The 21,653-nt window shown below is 48.4% G+C and overlaps 1 protein-coding gene across 1 annotated transcript in view; it reads left to right on the plus strand.

The window, feature by feature from the left end:
* IQCK (IQ motif containing K) overlaps positions 1–21,653 on the plus strand; it is a 75,488-nt gene that overhangs the window by 40,521 nt on the left and 13,314 nt on the right. Inside the window, exon 8 of the mRNA XM_040973725.1 lies at positions 3,614–3,698. Coding sequence (XP_040829659.1) covers positions 3,614–3,698 — 85 coding nt within the window. The remainder of the gene's footprint in view (positions 1–3,613; positions 3,699–21,653) is intronic.

Consider the following 21,653-nt stretch of genomic DNA (forward strand, 5'->3'; position numbering starts at 1 on the left):
GCTCCTTCCAGGTCTCCCTTGTGGGTGGCAGGGCCCCTAGCCCTCTGCTGCTTCTTACAGGCCCCTAGCACGGAGCTGGATGGGAAGTAGAACAGCTGGGACAGGAGCTGGCACCTGTATGGAATGCTGGTCTGCAACACCAGCTTTACCCACGACACCACAATGCTAGCCATTATTTGTTGGTGTCAAACAAGTGTTCCTTCTTTCTATTCTATTCTGCTTGAATGTGATCTGTCTCCATGATTGTCTTAGAACTAGGCAGAGGAGCTGACGGAGACCGACTTCTAGCATCTTGTAAGCATGCTCTATTGCCTTACATGCTGCATTTCTTTTCCTCCCCATCCCAAAGGGGGCAGAAGCACGAGCATGCAAACACATGCATTTATACCGACACACACAGAGAATCAGAAAAATACAGTTTTGTCCTTCCTCCAGAGTGACAGCATTGACTTTCAGGGGTCATGTCTTTCATTTGCACTTGTAAGATGAAACGCACAGGCAACAAGCATCACCAAGAACACAGCTCCGAGAAACAGCTCCACAATACTGTTGTGCCTGCCTGAACACACTGCCTGATTCTGATGTCTAATGGAGGCCCTGGAGAAGTTCAGCTGCCTTCTCCCATGACCAGGACCATGCTGCCTGGCTCTTCTCTCCCTGGTCCCCTGCTGATGAGCAGTCATCTCTGCTTTTTGTGCCCCAAAAACAGTTGTGCGGACTGCAAAAGAGAGAACGGGACCTGGGCTGCTGAGATGACTGGTCATTCCTGGGGACTCCCCTTGGGAGACTCTATCCCATGCCATTTGGCCCAATGAACTGGGGCTTATACTGAGTCTCGCTTTGGGAGCCAGACAGTACCCTGTTGTTTAGCTAGAACATGAGATGTCATGCACGGTGTCCCTTCAAGTCCCTCACTTTGCTTCTTGGAGATGTCATTGTGATGCAGAGTGAGCGAGTCAGGGTTTTCTTTTTTGGGTTGGCCTGACCCCTCTTGTGTGTGGGAGATTTTTCTGTTCATTTCCTCCCACCCCATGTGAAACACGAGTACCTGTGATCTGAGGCTTTGTGCCACCTGCAGTGAAAAACATACTTAAGGCAGGAAAACACTAGTTGAGCACCGAGGTGCCACCAGGTCTCCCCAGTGAAACCAGTGACAACTACACTTTGTTCAGCTGCCCCAATGCTGGCACACATTGCCCAGGTCACTACGGAGACGACGTGGCTCTATCACTGTGGCTTTTTGCTTCCCTATTGCGTTCTTTTCTTTCTGGGAAAACAACTGCATTTCCTGCTGGGTAACACCCAACAGCTGCTGGACTTGCACTGGAGTCCCTCCCTCGGGGCCACTCCCCGCATTTCCTGGGCAGTTTGCATTCTCAGCAGGATGCTCTGTTCACCCTCCTTCAGCACTAACTGAATCAGCTCAGAACTCACACAGAGGCAACCATACCTTCCCCTTGAGCATTTAATGAGCGACTACTTCATGCTGGACATTGCATGGAGTGCTGAGAATACAGAGGAGCAACTGTGGGGCATGGGTCTCTGTTCCTGTGCGTCTTCCAATCCAGGAGAAGATGGGGGCAATTCATCAGATAACCACAGGGGCAGAGAGCTCCAAACTGGGGGAAGGACTAGGGAGGTAAATCCCAGGGAGTTTCACTGGGCTCTCACCTGCTCAAGCACTTTAAAAAAAAAATTACACTGAAGAATAAGGTGCTAGCATCTTGACACAGCACATTAAGCTGCTGCCTGCAATGCTCATATCCCATATCAGAGCACTGGTTCAAGTCCCAGTTACCCAACTTCTGATCCATCTCTCTTGCTAAGGCATCTGGGAGAGCCGCAAAAGATAGCCCAAGTGCTTGTGCCTCTGCTCCTGACACGGGAGACCTGGAAGGAATACCAGGCTCTTGGCTTCAGCCTGACTCAACTCCTCAGCCACCTGGGGAGTGAACCCGCTGTGGAAGCTCTCTGTCCTTCTCTGTCACTCTGCCTTTCAAATAATTATTTTAAAAAATATATAGATAAAGGCATAAAAGGGAAGCTGAAGAAGGGAGCGCCCACAAGCCTTAAGGTGTATTTGAGCAGATCAGAAAAAGACCCACACTGAGAAACATGGCCTTACAGACAGGGATTGGGCTGGGCTTTAGCAGAGGGATGTCCTTGAATAGATTCCAACCTGTGCAACTGTACAGGTACCCCTGGTTGGGGATCAGGCAATGTCTGAGGCAGGGGAATAACCTTTAGAAAAGGCTCGGAGGCGGGAAGGAGCACTGCACATGAGGGGACTGACAGGGGCAGCACAGTGGGAGCCACGGGGTTGCAAGGTCAGTGGGAAGGGGGTGGGAAAGGGCACTGAACATCAAATCACATTCTACATGTCAGTGCTCCATTCAAAGACAAGGCCAAGGTGGTTTTCTAACCTGCAAAGGGGGATTCTCCTGGGGATATGGCTTGATGATGCTGAGACTGAGAGGATAAAGTCGATGGATGGGACCACTTGCAGCGCAAAGCCGGGAGCCAGTGGGCCTCCCGTGGCAGGTGTCTGGCCTGAGACTCATGCTCTGGTCACAGTCCAGAAAGCCAGAGATCAAGCAAGGGCAGGTGAACACAAAAACAGAGCAGAGAGAGGGAGAATGGAAAAGTGGACATTAGGAAAGGTTTCTGACAATGCTATCATTTTGCGGGGTGTAATCATCTCTCCATAAAAGTCTCCGTCTCCTCTCACAGCCTGAAAGCCAGAGGCTGGGATGAGGCCACACCCGCCAGAGATCTCAATAACCCCATGGTCCTCCTGGCTTGCCTTTCATTGATTCTGGAGTCATTCAAAAGAGCATTTATTCATTCAAGTAATTATGGCCCAAATCAAGGTGTCCTTTTTCTCTTGGCTTTTTAAGTGAAAAGTACAGAGGGAAATCAAAACCCCAGACCCTGTAGAATAGAGCCCTGTTGCCAGTTAAGCTTTGCTATTGCTGTGCCAGACTGGACAGCTGCAGTTTGCCTTGAGAGGAGTGGTGTCAATATGCCTGAGGGAGGGACCCCTGGGCTTGGCGGATTGGGTGGGTTTGGGCCCAGACCCTGTTTAGGCCATCTTCAGGGTGTGTGACGTAGAGCGGGTTAGTTAACCTCTCTGCAGTGTTACTGTGACTCCCAGCTGTCATCATGAAGAGCTTGGGGGCCAGGGCGCCAGAGCACGGCCCATTTCCAGGGTCACTTTGGGGGTTCCCCTATTGGGGGATAGCCTCTGTGTGACCTACGTTCTGTCAGAGTTACCCTTTTGTTCTTGGTCTGCAAATCCTGTCATGCCCCTCGCTTTTCAGAGATGGCTGTGCTGTGCTTTGGGGGGAAACCTAGGAAAGCAGTTAGATTTCCAGGACCTGTCAGTCAGTGCCTCTGTTAAACATTTGGGAGAAAAAAAGGAGTACGCTGTTGTGACTTTAAAGGTGGCACTTACGATCCAAATTCCCACCATGATGTGGAAAATACCACCAGGGCAGATCTTGAGGTGACATTGTTTCAGGCAGTGTTACAGGACCTAAAAGCATGCATGCACTTCAACTTCACTGGCCTGGAATGTACACTCAGAGACAAACTCCATTTTGTTGCTTTTCAGCCCACGGCCACCAATCCTCCTCTCCCTTCTGCTGACAGAAGAGCAAGCAGCAATCGCCATCCAGTCCTTCTGGAGAGCCTACCTGGTAAGAGTTGTGTGCACCTGCGGTTGTGGCTGGACGGGAAAGGGATGATAGGGAGGCCCATGGGAAAAGTGTTAACTGCATTTGCAATAGGATGTTCAAGCTCACATCCAAACTTTGGCAATAGGGTGCTGGGTGGAATCCATGTCAAAGAGTGATTTATGGCGGCCAGTGTTGACTCATGGCACGTTAAACCTCTGCCTACAGTGCTGGCATCCCATATGGGTGCCGATCAGATCCCTGCTAATGTGCCCACTGAGCCAGACATCACAATCCTACTCCATCTCCATGAATCTAGATGCCCTATGTGGCTGAGTCAGTTAACAGTCCTCTTGTGAGGGGTGTGTTTCACTCCACACCCCTGTCCCCAGGGCTCAGCCCCGCGGCAGCACGTGTCAGAGCCCCCCTGCTTTTTAGGGCTGAATAACCAGATTGCCAGCAAGTTCAGAAATATGACACCTTCACAAAACTAGCTAGGCATCTCGGAAAACATGTCTTAACTAACCACATCGTTCCGCAGTGGGAAGGCTTTTTTTTTTGTGACTTCACCAGGAACCTTACAATGCTGATGCGTGCTGTTAGACACTAAATGCTTCTAGACAAGCATTGTCATGTTTCTAGGGAAGTAGTGGTAAAGGAGTTGTTTGAACAAGCAAAATCAAGTGAGATAAGCAGTGTGTGTGTGTGTGTGTGTGTGTGTGTGAGCTTATCTGAATATTATGAATTAAATGTTATAATATTGTGAATTAAACCTGGTTGTCTGAAAACTCTTTCCTTCTGTGACTGGCAATTAGTCACGCTCTGTGCTCTCTCCAGCTGTGACTTCCCAGAGGCAATTGGCAACCCTCGGGAAATCCTGCTCTCCAATAAGGTTCGCCAGCGCCAGGACTGAAATTGCCTCACTGATTTAGGAAGGCAAAGACCAGCTAAATCCATTGAATATTTATTTTGTCTAAATAGGTTCCCCATTTGTCTTATTTTATTCTGACTCTGCCCAGAGGCTCAACCCAGTGCACATTAGCAATCCCTCCCCATCCCTCCCCAACAGCTACTCCCTGCTCTCAGGCACTGAGACAACCAACGCCACAATGGCCATCAATCATTCCTTACTCTCTGATGGACAATGCAGGTGATGATCGCTGCCAGTAGTGCCTTTGTGACTTTGCAAAATATGAACTAGAAGGATGGAGATGTTCTTCTGCACTTGCACAGACCACTGAGGAACCACATGCCTGCCTCTTACTTTGTCATATGCTGTGTCTATAGCCAATGGACCCCCCAAGGAGAAACAGCTTGATACAAGCCCAGTGCTGGGCTTCTAGAGGGCCGGACCTCACCCTGGAAACTGAGACTCTTAAACATTGCATCCCTCTGGCTTGGGACCAGCTGCTGCTGCTGCTGCTGCTGCTGCTGACCAAGAGACGCCAATGTGGCTGAGCAAGACCCTCCCGTACTCTCTCTGGGATTGTTGGGAGAGAACCAAGTCTCCTGGAACTGGGGTGAGCCAGGTGCCAGGCCAACAAGAACCATCTCACCACCGCATGGAGAGTCTGTAGCCTCCAACATGTCCGAGACCGCCGAGACAGGGCAAGGCCCCGCTGACACGGTTTTCAATCATGCCAACAGAGCCTCTAGGGCATTTCTGTCACAACCTGGAGTCCTGATGGTAAAATCAGTGTAAAGATGGCCAGCCTTCTGGTTCCTTGCACACACACAGGAAGATATTGACACCCACACATATACCCACACTTCTGGATCTGCACTTCTACAGCACAGCCATCTGCATCTTCCTGGGAAATGACAAATGACTGTGTTCATGGGGCCAGCATTATGGCTCAGAGGGTTAAACTGCCTGGGACAAGTTCACATCAGAATACATACTTCAGACCTGGCTACTCTCCTCCTGAGCCAGCTCCCTGCTAATGACCCCTGGGAGATGAGTGGATTAATGGTCTCTCCTACAGTCTCCACATGTGGGAGACCCAGATAGAGTTCCTGATTCCTGGCTTTGGCATGGCCCAGCCTTGGCTGTTGGTGGCATTTAGGGATTGAACCAGTAGATGGGAGATGCCTCTCTCTGACATTCTGCCTTCCAAATGAATCCTTTTAAAAGAGCAACTTTTTCTGGAACATACCTCTTATTTAATTGTGGAATACATATGGAGAATGCAAAAAAATACATAATGCACTTCTGTGGCTCAAAGATGGCATTCATCCTTCTTGAATTTTGTTTTATATATATACAGGACATTTTATCAGTGATGATAAACAGTTTTGTGCCTGCTTTCTGTCCTTCATGATATAATGGGAATTTCTTTGGCAGTAAACAAAAGTTTGCCTCACAGATTTGATGTCTCCATGGTGGACATGTTTGTATGTTATGCTTGAGTACATACTTGCATTCCTCTGTGACTGCTTCAACCTCGGCACAGGCAGATGGATAGTCCAGTTCTCTCTCCCTAGGTCTGCATGCTTGCCTAAGTTTCCCCATGAGAGGAATTGACAGAGAATCTGGACTGGGAGTGCCAAACCACCATCTGGAGAAGTCAGGGTCCAACTTGAGGCCCTCCCACAGGCCTCTTGGAAGTAGAGCAAGCCTATCCGAGGAGCAGACTGCACTAGGACAGAGGAGGGAGGGAGCAGGGAGAGGCTGGGGCAGGAGTCACACCACGGGAAGCAGGAATGGCGGGGATATGATGGAGGCCAGGGAAAGGGAAGGCCTGTGTGCTCCGTGGCATGGGCTGCACAAGGCCATGCAGCTCTGAAGGGATGCAAAGCTTTGAGAAACCTGGCTATTTGTTGGTTACACTGTTTTCTGTATAATCCCACTGGTCTTGGCAACTCCTAGCTCACAAGTGTGCAAATCCTTGTGGCAGCCGGAGGTGGACTGACACTGTGGATAGTATATTTGTGATCCGGTCTAGAAGCATTCCCATTCTGCCCCAGAATCAGATTTTTTGTGTGTGTGAAATTGTGTACCATCTTTTAGCTTGAATAAAAGGTACAAACTAATATTTAATAGCAATCGGGACCTTCATGCAATGAATATTTTCCAAAAACTAAATATATGTCATAACAAGATGTAAATTACCTACTGTATACAAAGTAAGAATAAATTTTAAATGTGCATTGAATGCTAAAAGAGAGAACTTAAGACCAGGGTTGTGGTACAGCATATTAAGCCACTGAAGTTGGGGCACTGCTTCCAGTAAGCACCAGTTCCACCTCTTGATGCTACACAGCTATGCCTCCATCCCCTCAGAGGGGCTGCTCAGACCCCTCGGAACTTGATGAACCATCCCTGTCCAGGGTGCTCTTGTGGAAATTTCACCAAGATTTTAATCTTCCCTTTGGAATCCTCTTGCCATCCGCTGGCTCCTAAACACAATTTCAGTACATTCCCCACCTTCTATATACATTCCCAGCAAGAACATTCAGATTCAAAGAGGTCTTTTCTTTAGGCTTTCTTGGACAAGTTTTTTTTAAACCCACATACTTGAGATTGAACACTTGTGTAAATGTTTAGGAGCGCAATAGGAGGCAGACCACCTCTCCAAGTCCCCTAGAGCAAGTAGAACAGAATTCCTGAACTTTTCAACCTAAGGGGACAACCGGATGTCACACTGAGGAGCCAAACATTAGCTCATGTGCATTCCGAATGGAACCCTCCCAAGAGTGACTGCTCCCTCCCTGCAGCAGGCCCACTCGCGTCGAGGCCCCATGCCCACCACTGGCATGTGACTTCTTTTGTTCATTCTCTCGTATGACAAACATGCATTCAGAGTTTTGCCAACAACAAAGCAGAGTGCTACACAGAGAGGCGCCCTTCCATCTCTAGGGAAACCTAGAGACATTAGTTACAAAAATGACAACATAATGATCAGCAAGACCTCATTTTGAGTCCCCAGCTCAAGCACTGTACTAAGCATTCTGCGAACATTTTCTTCTTTCTTTACAATCCTTCTGCCAAGCAGGCAAACTTGTACTACTGTCAGCATGCACATTGGTGAACAAAGTGAGCCCTAGAATCCCAATGTTGCCCAGTGTCTATTGTCAAGCTCAGTTCCATCTGTCCTCCAAACCCCATCTCTCTTTTTCTCCATAAACTTTATTTGCATTCCCACCAACAATGCACAGGAGTTCCAGTTGCTCCAGATCCTCATCAACACTTGGTCAGTCATTTTAGCCATGCTAGTAAGGGTGCAGTGGCATCTCATTTTGTGAATTTTAAGGTTTTTTAAAGGCATTCATGGCATACAGTAAGCAAATAGCCTTTGAATGTTGACAAATGTATGCAACCAACTCACTCCTATAACCATGACACAGAATATTTGCATCAGCCCCCTTGAAGCCTTCCTCCTACTACCCGACTGTGATCATCATCCCCCAAGACCAGCCCCCTGGAAGTCCGTGATTTGCTTCCTGCACCTGCAGTTCCACCTTTTTATAGGAGGTCATATATGTGGAACGGAGTAGGGCACAGCTTGCGAGCTGGGCTCCTCTTACTGGGCCCGATGCATTGGAGAGTCTCCTACCTCATCAGGTGAAGGCGGTTGTCGCTTCCTTCTAGTTGCTGAGGAATATTCCATGGCAGAATCCCAACAGGAAACATGAGAACTCCCATCCTGAAGGTGAACAAACCCACATGAGTTCTACAAGAGACGGGCCCACTTATGCCTATGGACCACAGAGGCCTCAACCCTCACTATCCTTCTGAGTCATCCACAGAAATTTTTTGATCTCTGAGGCCCGGGACCTCTTTCCAAAGTTCCTTGTTCACTTGGCTGAGGTTGGAAAAGAGGCTTTTCTTAAAATCCCCCTGGCCCATTCACAAAGGGTATTCCTTTATGTGGGGTGGCCAGATGTTCACCCTCTAAATGCTGTTCTTATTTGGGCACTACACCATACATCTGCTGGCCATTCTTAGCTCTCTGGGCACAAGAGCCACCTGACCTTGGAGACTGAGCCTATGCAGCTGTGAGCTACATGAACTTTTATAATTGTGTGTTCCCTAGTCACATTTTGTCATAATAATGGACAGTAAGAGGATAGGATCAGCCCCCTTTCCCATTTCAGAAGTCCCATAGCTTCTATTTCCTAAACCAGTGGAGAAAGATCCGAGAGGCCATACTAAGAGGCAAGTTTTCCTCATTGATCCTCCACATGATGTTGGAAAAATAAACTGGGACATTAGAAAACAGGTGGAGCCAAGAACTACCCAGACCATGGAGATGTCAGCAGAATTGGGCAGTGCTATTGGCTCCGGCTCCTCCCCCCAAAAAGGAGTAAGTCAGCACAGTTGCAGAAGATCAGCCACAACATCACCAGGAGAAGCAGGCAGGCAGAAGCCAGTTGCTATGGATGCCATTCCAGAGCAGCTCCTGGGAGCATGCAGAGAAGAGTCCCTGTCAAGAACACCATGAAATCAGACAACAGCCTGCAGCCACATCCCATTACTCCAGGAGCATCTTGTCCATTCACATGGAGGGAGAAAAAAACCCTGCAACTATCTTCATGTGCAAAGCCTTTGGCTACAGTATTGATTACTGTACATTGATAAGCTTTCATCATAAACAAGAACAAATCAGCCGGAAGTGGCTTAAAGCCCAGGGTGAAGTCTGCTTCTGGCCTACTCTCAAAGTGCTGCTCACATGAAACCCTCAGCAGCCAGTAGTGGGGTGTGCGTGTGTGTGTGTATGTGTCTTTCCCATGGTTTTCCTTTGGAACATACAAACATTTATATATAAATCATTATGTTCTTTTCCAGAAATTTCTTTTAAAGAGATTTTTATGAATTTTCAGTTGGAAGGCAAAAAAAGAGATATTGGCCACCTGCTGGTTCACTCCCTTAGGCTGCCAAAACCCAGGGCTAGGCCAAGGCTGTAATCAGGGGCCTTGACCTTAATTTGGGTCTTCCACTCACATTCTAGGAGCCAAATACTTGCCCTAAGATGGCACTACTGAGTTGATCTTGTTTTTTTTTTTTTTTTTTTTAATGTGCTCTTTGAAAGCTCCAACAGTAACTTATTTCGGGTTCAGTTTCTCTCTGCCTCTGCTTTCTCATGAGTCTGTCACTTCCCTGTGTTGTTTTGCATTACAGCCTTCCCCCAGCTTCCCCTTCCTCCCTGCCAAGAAAGGGGTGGTCCTGGTGCAGCTGCGCAGGCAGAAATGGGGGTGTGAGTGGGGGTAGGGTGCGCTATTTCCTCCCTTTGTGAATGCTCAGCCACCATCTCTCTGGCTTTCCTCCCTCAGGGGACAGCCACACGGCCAGGTGGGCCAGCAGGCTTTGGAGCAGCCCTTCCTTCCGGTCTCAGGCAAGGGGGAGGCCCGTCATTTCTGGCTGACTGCTGGTATGACCCAGGTGAAGAGAATAGCATCTGACAGACCAGGGGAAGCAGCCTGCTATGTGTCACATTTCCCTGGTCAGGAGTGTGTGGCTTAGAACCGACTTTTTTGTAACACTTTGCAATCTGAGGGGCTCATCTGAAGGCAAGGTTAAGCAAATAGGCTTTTTTGCACTTAGAACATGCACTGTCATTTGCTAGTACTGATCGAGTGACTATTATGTGACAGATAGGCATCATTCTAGACACTGGGCATACTTCGAAGGTGAAGCTCTAACTCAGTTTGCAGTATCTTTTCTAAAGATGGGAACAGGTTATTAAAATGGTCAGGAGGTATACCAGTTAGCCATTAACACAATGATGCCATTTTAAAACCACTCCTGAACAGAATGGCTAACTATATATATTGATATGTTGCTGATGGCTGCAGACCAGACACCGCCTGCCCTGGGCTGGGCTCAGCTGCATGTGGCTCTGTTTAAGGTTGTTCTAGTTTTCTTCTGTAGTCAGCAAGCTACCAAGGGTGTGGTCTCTTCTTATGGCAGGAGGGACCAGTGAAGCATACAGCATGCATCTTACGGCCTTGACTGGGAATCGGCACATGTCATTTGGCCATCTCAAATGGCCAAAGCAAGTTGAATGGCCAAGTATGACACCCATGGGGCAGGGAAGTCCCCTCCTCCTTGTTAAGTGATCATCTACCACAAATAAGAACCACAAAACCAAAGAAAGCAAACCCAAGGGCTCAAGAACAACATTGGCTGCTATTCATTCCAGGAGTGTGGGCAGGGGCAGCCTCCAGGTGCTCTGTGAGGAGACGTGGGAGGTAGTTCTAGGCCGAGGGAAAAAGCACCTGCAAGGGACTGCAGAGCGGGGTTAGTGCTAAATACAATGAAGAATCCAAAGAGTCAGTGAAGGTGATTAAAGTGAACTAGGAGGGTGGGGCAGGGGTGGCATTGGGATGCAGGTTAGGATGTTGTCTGCAACACCAGCATTCCAGGTCAGGAGCACCACCAGATCAAGTCCTGGCTACTCTGTTTCCAATCCAGCTCCTTCTAATGCACCTGGGAGAGCAGCAGAAGATGGCCCAAGTGCCCTGCCAACCCTCATGGGAGACCTAGCTTGAACTTCTGGCTTCTGATTCACTCAGTTCTGGCTGTTGAAACCAGCTAGGGAGTAAACCAGTAGATGGCTCTCTGTCCTTTTGCCTTTCAAATAAACAGAATCTCTTTAACATAGTGAACTAGGGGGTGGAGAGGAGGGGTGGGGAGAGAATGAATAATCAGGGACCAGGCCCTGCAGCGTCAAATGTGAATGTCCACCTGGATGTTGGAACTGCGGATTTTCTTCTGACTTCTATGAGAAGCAGCAATAAGGCTTTGGAGAGAAGAGTTATGTGACTCAACTGACTTATCGTAAGGTGTGGTAGCCAACATCCACCCAGTGATTCCCTGATTCTATGCCCTGGAATTTTCCTGCCTCTTACTGAGGGGGCATTATGAGCGACCAACAGAATACAATAATGATGTGCCACCTCTAAGATTAGGCTACAATGAAGAGAAAATGAAGAACTCCCTACCCACAGCCTTGGGGGCAAGTCGTCTTGCAGCTTGGCCCCTCGCACCCTGCTCAGTGGGGACTTCAGCTGATGCAGACCCCGCTGCCCTGTTAACAGTCTCCAGAAATCTGGAGCCAGCACACCCAGCTCACCCTCTCCTCGACTCCCTGAGCTCTGAAACTGTTGTTTCTAGCTGCCATGTTTCCGGGGTTGTTTGTTATGCAGCAGAGGAAAGCAGCACAGTGACTCAGGTTGAGGAAGAGAAAGCAGGTGGCAGGAGGAGAGAGGCAGAAGCAGGGACACCGACAGGATACCTGCATCCTGGCCATTCCAAATCTGCTTCTTAGGACTGCCACCCAACCATCACCACCATGCCACCCTGCTGAGCCTTTTCTTGAAGTTTGGGGAGCAGGGAGCCTAGGCAAATGGGAAGCTATGATGTGGCTTCGGTGTTTGAACCTCAGTTTTCTTTCCTGTCAAGCACAGATGAACACTGCTGTTCCCATAGGACTATGCAGGAGTGTTAGGTAGTGCACATGTAGTGCTTAGCATAGGGCCTGGCATGTGGTTAAAGCCGTGTAATTGTTAGCTTTTTATAGACTCAGTCTGATGTGTGCGTTCACCCCCTACATATGCATGGCTAGTCACTTCCTGGCTGTGTTCCTTTACAGTTTTTTTAAATTCTTTTTTTTTTTTTTAACCCAAACCTGGTTTTCCCCCACCAAAAAAAAAAAAAAAATCCTTGTGCTCACCCCAAAAGCTTTTTGTCTGTACCCAGCGTGATTCCAGCTATTCCCTAGAATGAAAAGTGCCTGGTTTCCAGGGCCAGTCTCTAGGCCCAGTTCTCAGGGCAATTTCCAGGCCACCCAGCAGCCTGAACTAGGCCACCAATGGCAATAAAAACAGTCAGCTTGTGCTCCTCTGTTGTGGTCTGAGTTTTCCCCCGGGTTAGACCTCCGCTCTCCTGCTTGTCCCCATGGTTATTTAAATATGCTCCCGATTCTAGTTATGGGCGTGTTGGCCTCACCATGCCTGGAAAATGCTCTCAACTAGCCAGGCTGTCAGCAACCTCCCTCTCGCTACTTGCTCATGGTGTGCGATGGAAGCAAACTCCAGCTGTAACCCTATGGCTCCCACAGGGCTCGTCCCAGCGGTTGGCACACTGGGGCTCAGAGAGCCTTGAATTCACCTTTTCTGCGCTTCCTTTTCCTTGTTGGTAAGATGTGTCTGATAGTCACACCCAGCTCTAGCTCCCAAAGGGGCTGGGAGCAGTCAGTGAGAACCATGCATGTTACAAAGACTGGCTGTATGGTGGGCATGGTGGGTCCGCTGCAAAATGAGAATGCAGGGCTTCTTATTAGAGGGTGATTAAGAATTCCTGGAGGCTGTTGCTGTGGTGTAGTCAGCTAAGCTGCCTTCTGCAAATCCAGTGTCCCAGAATGATTGCCAATTCAAGTCCCGGCTGCTTTGCTTCCAGTGCATCTCCCTGTTAATGTGCCCAGGACAGCAGTGGAAGATGGTTAAGTCCTTGGGCCCCTGGTTAAGTCCTTGGGCCCCTGGATAGAGTTTAAGCCTCCTGGTTTCAACATGGCCAGCTTTAGCTGTTGCAGCCATTTGAGAAATGAATCAGCAAGTGGAAGAAATCTCTCTCCACACCCCTCCCTATCACTCTGCCTTTCAAATAAGTAAATTTTTTAAACTGTTTTTTGAAAGTCAGAGTTATAGAGAGGGAGGGAGGGGGCCAGAGTAGGGAGGGAGGGGGAGGAAGATGGAGGAGAAGGGACAGTGGGCAAGAGAAGGGGGAATGGAGAGAGGGAGGGAGAGAGAGAGGGAGAGAGGGAGGGAGGGACAGAGAGGAGGGAGAGAGAGGAGAGGGAAGGAGAGAAAGGGAGGGAGGGAGAGAGAGGCAGGGAGACAAAGAGAGAGGCAGATCTTTTATCTGCTGGTTCACTCCCCAGATGGCCACAATGGCCAGGACTTGGCCAGGCTGAAGCTGGCAGCTTCACCTGGGTCTCTCACATGGCTGGCAGGGGCCGAAGCACTTGAGCCATCTTCCACTGCTTTTTCCAGGCCATTAGCAGGAGCTACATTAGAAGGTGGAGGAGCAGCTAGGACACAAACCAGAGCCCTTATGGAATATTGGTGTCACCGGCAGCAACTTTACATGCTATACCAAAATGCCAGCTCCTCAAATAAGTAAATCTTAAAAGACTAAGTTTTTTGGGTGGTGACAGCACCCCCAATATAGGGGAGAAATGTGGCCCTTTAAACAGCTGCCCTGCCTTGACCGCACAGGGCAATGTCTAGGAGGTAGGCCTGCAGGTGACATACCTAGTACCCCATCTGGTAGGAATACCAGGCCAGTTCCCAGCCTCACAGAGCCCTCTTTTTCAGAGCTGACCAGTGCCCCATCAAGGTAAAGCTCACCATGAACTACACAACAGCAATTCAGCCCCCTCTGCGGAATTAACCACGCTGAGATGGTAACTTAAAAACAATAGCTGTTTTTCAAGAGTCTCCAGGGAGCTGGGCAGACCCTCTGCCTGTCTTACCTGAACTTGCTCCAGCGGCTGTGTCCAGCTGGTGAGCCAGCAAGGCAGGAGGGTGCAGAGCCAGCCTCACTCCTGGGTCTGGCACTCAGCGCTGGCGTTGGTGTGGAGCCGGCTGGGGCACTTCCGTTCTGGTCCTCGTGACCTCTTACCCTGCCAGCGGGCTAGACCACCTGGCTCAAATGATGGCAAAAAACAACGTGAGGCGGCAAAAGCAGCAGCTGCAGCCTTCGTGAGGCTAGGACTGGGGGACTTGCACATTCGCTCTTCGGTGTCCCTTCCTCACACAGTCCAAGCCAGCCCGCTAAGCTCCCCCTGCTTCAAGAGACGAGACACAGGCACCCTCATTTCACGGGAAGAGCGGCAGCATTTGCAGGGGGGAAGGGGTCTGGAGAGATGTGATTCACCTGGATCGGAGTAGCACTCAGCGGTCCTCAATCTTTAGACTGTTAGCCCAGACCCAGAGCAGCTGAGTGGGTAGGTTCCTGGGATGGGGCCCTGAGAACTTGCATTCTAAAGAATGCCAATGCCACTAGTCTGAGAATCCACACTTTAGTCTACAGCGATGACTCCCCTGCAGCGCCTGGGCACTTGTCACTACCCTGAAGCCATTAGTTTAATCCGGAACTATGGTAGTCACTCCTAGAATTTTTTTTTTTTCAAACTTCCCCCAAGTGATTCCAATGTGTAGCCAGAGGCAATCAGGCTTCTTAGGTCTGATTGTTAACTAGCATACCTGTGCATCAGGCAAGTTCTTTCACCTCTTCACATCTCAGTGTTCTCAGAATTTGGGAGTGGAGTTTTACTTCCTCTATCCGGTTGTTCCAGAGGAGTAAGAGTTGATAAAAGGGCATTTCACAATGCTCATGGGGGGAAAATGGAATTAAAGGATAAGTTTATTTTGCTGCAAAACGATTCTTGAAATTTATGCAGCTTTTTTCATTATACACATTTTCCAGAAAATTTTTGAAGGTCCATTGTATTCATAGATTTTTAAAAAAATACCGCCAAATCAATTTGTCTGAATTTCACTTTCCGTGAGCCTTGTGAGGAGGTACCTTCATCTGTGCCAACCCCCATAGGCAATGCTGGCTCCGTGAGCATCATGCAATCGAAGTTCTTCCATAAATGTTAACTCTGAGTGCTAATGACAAGAGATGAAAGCACTGGGCAAGAACACGGGCTAGCCTATAGCAAGCATAACTGTAATTTACTTTAACCCTCTCTGACATTGGAAAGTTCATCAAATTCCTTAAACATTTTGCCAACTCCTTCATTCTCTGATTACTGGGCAGGCAAGTAGCAAGATTTGGACAAACTTGATTCAAACTGTCATTATTGAACTATTGGGGGAAATTCAGGTTTTTTTTTTTTTCTCCAAGTATGTTCTGCAGTACAGCCTTATGATTAAAGAGGATTTCATTATGGAATGAGGTGTGGCTTCCTGGGAGAAGGTCCTTTTAGATCCAGCACTGCCAAGGGGACCCCACCAAAACAGCTGCTGCCAATGAGTCATATTCTTGATGCTTTGCTGGCCACTCACTCATCGCCTGCGCCTTCCCGCTTGGCTCAGGTTGTCAGGACTTGCACTCATCAGCGTATGGCATCTGCGTTGAGTGAGAACTGAAACAAAATTGAAACCAATGTTAGGGTAGGAAGCCTGGCAACACTGAGTTCATTCTTGGCATTCTTTTCCACAACAAAGAAGGATCCTGCAAACTTTTGAGAGTGTTAGAATGTGCTCAGGGTTCCTGCTGAAGCCATTGAACTCCAACTCTCATGGAATGGAACAGAACCACAGAACCAGGCTGACATCATGGTACAGAGGGTTAAGTCACCCCTGTGACATCAGCATCCCATGTGAACACTGGTTCAAGTCTCCACTGCTCTACTTTCGATCCAGCTCCCAGATAATGTGCCTGGGAAACAGCAGTTGATCGCTCAAGTACTTGAGTCACACGTGCCTTGTCCATAGGAGAGCTGGTTGGAGTTCCAGGCTCCTGGCTCCAGCCTGGCCCAGCCCTGACTGTTGCAGCCATTTGGGGAGTGAACCAGTAAGTGAAAAAAATGTCTTTCTCTTTCTCTTAAAGAAAATTAAAAGAACCCACAGCATCAGGGCCTGGAATTCTGCTTTATCAGTTTCCTCACGATGTCAGTGTCTTCAGATGAGTTTAGCAAGGAGTCTTAAATTAGCAAATATGTATCTAACATTTATGTTACATTATATATATGCATAATATTTTACATGAAGAGAGGAGATGGAATAGACAATGAGGGAAGCTGGAGGCTTTAACTTTAAAGCCCGTTCAAGAATAAGAATAGTTTTGCAGATTACAGCACCTCGACCAAATCTGACACACTGCCTGTTTTTATAAAGTTTTACTGAAACATAGCCATGTTCATTTTACAACATTGCCTAGGAATGCTTTTGTACTCTAATGGCTAGAGTGAACTATGAGAGCGATCACGTGACTCACAAAGGGAAAGAATCCTTTATGAAGAGAGCTTACTGACCTCTGCCTGAGACAGCGCCTCAGGGCTGGGCAGCCTTGACATTTGAACTAAGAGCCTCAGGCATGATAAAGTCACAATACAAAAACAAACTAAGAAGGAATGGAAGGAGTCAGCGCAACCAAGCGGGAACTCAAGGCTCCCAGGAGCGGCAATCTGAGACGCTGCAATAAGTATGTTTAAAGTGATTACAGAGATCTAAGAGGGGGAGGAAAATACATACCTTGCTCAGAGAACAAAGTATAAAAGAAGAGGTAAAAATTTAGATTTGAAAAAAAATCACAAAGTGCATCCATCTAAATGGGCTAAAGCAAGGGGTTCCCGACTTCCCGGAGCACTAGCATCTCGGGGGGCTTTGTTCATTCACAGACACCCTGGCCCCGCTGTATCGAATGTTAAATTAACAGGTCTCGGATGGAGCCGATGCCATTCCAACAGGTGGTGCCCATCCACAGCCCCCAGAGTTTGGGCCTGAGTGAAAGGAGCTGAGAGATACAGCAGGAGGAGGGAACAGTCAACTGCCAGATGGAGAAACAGAGATGAGAAAGACAGAAACGCAGGGAAGAGACAGAATGAGCAGTGCAACCTAAGTCCCATTGGACTTCCGAAGGGAGACAATGAGATAAACAGGGTGAGCAGCTCACACTGCTACTGAGCCAGCCTGTTCCGACAACTGACAGCCCCATGGATCCCAAGCTAGAGAAGTGAAGACAAACCCACATGAAAGGCTTCATGGTGAAACTATGAAAGTGCCAGAAGGAAGCAGTAGGCTTAGAGACCTTCAGGGAAAGCTAAGCTGCAAAGGAAAAACAATGACACTGATTACAGACCTCCAATCAGCAGCAGATAGCATCTTCTAGCCCCGAGGGAGAGGAAAACTCAACCTGGAATTACATTCCCACTAAGCTATCATTCCAAGCAAGAGCTATAAATAAAGACATTTTCAGACATGCCTCTCCTTGGGGATCTACAAAATTACAGACTTGAATGAAAAAGAAATTGAGCCCCGTGAGGAAGGGGTGGGATGCAAGACATGATGGTGAATGAGGCAGCTGATGGACCTAAATAGATATTAGCCAATGGGAGATGTGTAAGAGGAAGCCAGATTGCTAGAGGATAATAACAGGAGTGCTGAGAGTGGGAGGAGGAGCAGGAAGGCACTCTCAACTGCTTACACAGTTCAGGGGCATGTTAACAGGTCACTGGAAGTAAATAAACAGAGTGCATAAAATCCAGTGCTATAGGAGACAGGGTCCGAAAAAAAAAAAGAGATACGAAAGCATGATATGTAAAACAAAAGAAGGCCAAAAGAGAAGTAAAAGCTAACACATCAGAAGAGCTTTGGGTCAATCCCATATTGTAGGCCTGGTTTCGATTGCCACCTTGGTTCCCAATGGTGGTTTCCGGTTCATGCAGCACATCATAGAGCTGTGTTGAGTTCCTGAATCCCAGCCCTGACCCCAGCTTCAGCCCTAGCCCCAGCCCCAGCCTCTGCCCCACCCCCAGCTCCAGCATAGCCCAGCCTCACCACCAACTCCAGCACAGCCCAGCCTCACCCCCAACTCCCAGCCCACCTCACTGCCACAGCCCAGCCCTGCACCCCCCCAACTCCAGCAAGCCCAGCCCCAGCCCCACTCCGCACGCCCAGCCCCGCCCCAGCTCTCAGCCCAGTCCAGCTCCACCCTCAACTCCAGCACAGCCCTAGTCCCTGCCCCAGCCCCAGCCCCAGCCCCAGCCCCAGCCCCAACTCCAGCATAGCCCAGCCCCACCCTCAACTCCAGCACAGCCCAGCCCCTGCCCCAGCCCCAGCTCTCAGCCCAGTCCAGCTCCACCCTCAACTCCAGCACACCCCAGCCCCAGCCTCAGCCCCAGCTGTTGCAGGCCTGAGGGAGAGAACCAGTAGAAGGAATCACTAGTACACTAATTCTCTCTGATAAATAAAATTTAAAAAAAAATACACGTACCTCATTAATAACAATAAGTGTAAACAAAGCAATTTCTGCTCAAATTTCCAGACTTCTTTAGAAAAAGAAATCTGTCTCTGTGCTAGAGGTACAGGCGACACTAACTGACCCAGAATGGTTGAAAGTGAGGAAGTGGGAACATATACTCCACACCCGTACTGGAAGACAGATGATTTAGCATTATTAATATCAGATAAAATTGATTTAGAGGTAATAAAATGCTATCAGGAATAAAGAGGGTCCTTAATGATAATAATAGCTTGTTTTCTATTTAATGAGATTTTGTTTTCATAAAGATTTATTTATTTGAAAGGCAGAGCTAACAGAGAGAGAAGCAGAGACAGAGAGAGGTCTTCCATCTGCTGGCTAACTCTCTAAATGGCCACAAAAACCAGGGATGAGCCAGGTTGAAGCTAGGATCCAGGAGCCTATTCCAGATCTCCTATGTGGGTCCAGGGACCCAAGCACTTGGGTCATGCTTCTCTGCTTACCCAGGCGCACTAGCAGGGAGCCGGATTAGAAATGGAGCATCCAAGATTATGAACTATGTGGTATCATAGATTGTGATTATCATACCATGTGGTATGATAGCAGTGCTTTACCCACGATGTCACCCCCCTAACCAATTAGATCTACTAAATACTAATCACATCCATCTAATTGGTTATACAACTGTACTGCAGCCTGCTCTCAAGCACGCTGGCCTAGAACACACATCCAAGCTTCTCTGAAAGTTGCTCACAGCTCCAAGGCCTTCTCTCCTTCACCACATCCTGCTTCCACCGCATCAGGACAGAGATGTCAGCCACAGGCTTTAGAGTTAGTGCCTCAAGACAGCGAGGAACTCCAGTAACCTCCAGCAGGATGAAGCACGCGGTTAGGTCGTGCCAAAGTCATGGGAGGAGAAAAGCTGCAATTCACAAGAGAATCAGCACCCCTGCACCCTGCTTTGAAAGGTGACTGAAGGAGGTCTGACACACGTATTTCCTTTCTGCTAACCTGCTGTGCCAGAGCATAAAGCCCTTCGGTGGGATCATGCGTATTGGTTTGGTCAGGACCAGCATAGACAGAAGAAGCTTCCAAGAGGCATCTCACTCCGCCTCAGGGTGGCCCTCCACTGAGCGTGACTTCAGGGGCCATCTGTTAACGTGCTGCTTACAGCAACTTTCCAGCAACTGAAACCTATTAGGGGCCTTCCTTCAGAACAATCAGGAGGACCCCGGGGAGTCATCCAGAGAGGGAAGTGGTTGCTTAATGTTATTGTCTTGGCTAAGAAGCAGGGAAAACAACTAAGCTAAGAGGAATTCAGAAAGGGGGACCTCTGAGAGTCATTTTGGGTCCCGGCCCAGGGCCTGCAAACCCACACCTCCCCAACCTCCTAATCCCTTGTGACCAATCGGTTGATGCCTGTGCTCAGTGCTTTGCGGAACCCCAAGCCTTTCTTACCTTCAACGTGACGACTCCTTGGCGCCTAGGTCACTTGGATCTGTGAACTCCCAACTATGTTAGAATTCAGACTCGGAGTGGAGGCCAGACGGTTCTCGATTGGAGAAATCGCCCACGTGCACATTGAGAGCTTGCTGTATGCCAAAGCTGGCTTTTCCCGCCACACATGTGTAATCTCAGCTTGTTTTCACACCGTCCCAATGGAATATTTTTACTATCCTTGTTTCGCGGATGAGGGAATTGAGGATCTGGTTGTTTGAGTTGTTCAGGGCTGGCAGAACTAAGATTCAACCCCCAGCTGTTTGATTTCAGAGTTAATGCAAAAAAAAAAAATTCCTGCAAATACCCTATTTTGTCTTTCATCATATAATTATGAAAACTTCTTAATGGTTTTGTGGGCATTTTTAAAAAAATTCACAATTTGCAGAAAGCAGATTTTTTTTAAAAATTTGTTTTTTTTCCCCAAAGGCATAGAAACAAAAAGCTCTCTTACCCACAGATTCACTGCCAAAATACCTTTCATTGACTCTGGCTGAGCCAGGATGAAGCTGGACGATTTCGGTATAGATCTCCCCTGTGGGTTGCAGGGACTCCACTGCGTGAGCCCTCACTGGCTGCCTCCCAGGACTGACATTAGCAGGAAGCTGGACTTGGGAGTGGAGCAGGGACTTGGACCTACGTGCTCTGGTACGAGGTGTGGGTGTCTTAATTCACATGTTTCATGCTATACCAAATGCGTATCCCACCAAAGAGTTTACCTTTTTTGTTGTTGTTGTTGTTTTTCTTACCACGAACTCAAATATATAATAATGTGCGTCACACTCCATGTGCTGATCCTAGAGGAAAAATGAACTTCCTGTGATGATTCTAGAAGGTAAAAATAGAGGCTTCCTGCTACTATGCCTAGGAAGGCAGCAGACCTGGATCAAGTGCTTGGGCTCCTGTTACCTAAGTGGGAGACCCAGATAGACACCTAGGCTCCTGGTTTTGGCCTGACCCACCCTAGCTGTTAGTCATTTAGGGGAGTGAATCAGGGGATTCTTTCTCTGTTGCTCTGCCTGTCTAATGATGTGTGTGTGTGTGTGTGTGTGTGTGTGTGTGTGTGTGTGTGTGTGTGTTTCTAAAAAGTAAAACTAGAAAGCTGTTGGTAAAAGCGCTGTTTTGCCATTGTGTGTTCAGCATTACACTGGGCACTCCATGGTATTTGCTGATGGCACAATCACTGCCATCTGAACTGGTTCCCTAATTGTGATGATAATGACTGGGATTAACCCAGCTCAATGGACATGTGACAATAGCCTTCTCTAGAGAGCCAGGCGTTTCCAGCACAAGATGATCTGACGAAGCTGCTGTGTTCTCAGTGGTTCAGTGGTCCTCGGTGTGGAGTGAAGGCAGTCACAAGAGGGGATCCTGTCTGTTTGAGAAGAGGCAAAGCTCACTGACCCGGGCAGCAACCTTCTCTGACCACCTGCAGGCTTCCAGAGTGATGGGGACCCAGGTGACTCTGTTGGTTGAATATTTAAGGACTTGTGAGTCGATTAATTGCAGGGAAATAGGTGTCTGAATACATGTTCTATCCACAACAG

Source organism: Ochotona curzoniae, unplaced genomic scaffold (genome assembly GCF_017591425.1).
Source record: "Ochotona curzoniae isolate NIBS_2020 unplaced genomic scaffold, NIBS_Ocur_1.0 contig_2321, whole genome shotgun sequence".
Taxonomy (NCBI): Eukaryota; Metazoa; Chordata; class Mammalia; order Lagomorpha; family Ochotonidae; genus Ochotona; species Ochotona curzoniae.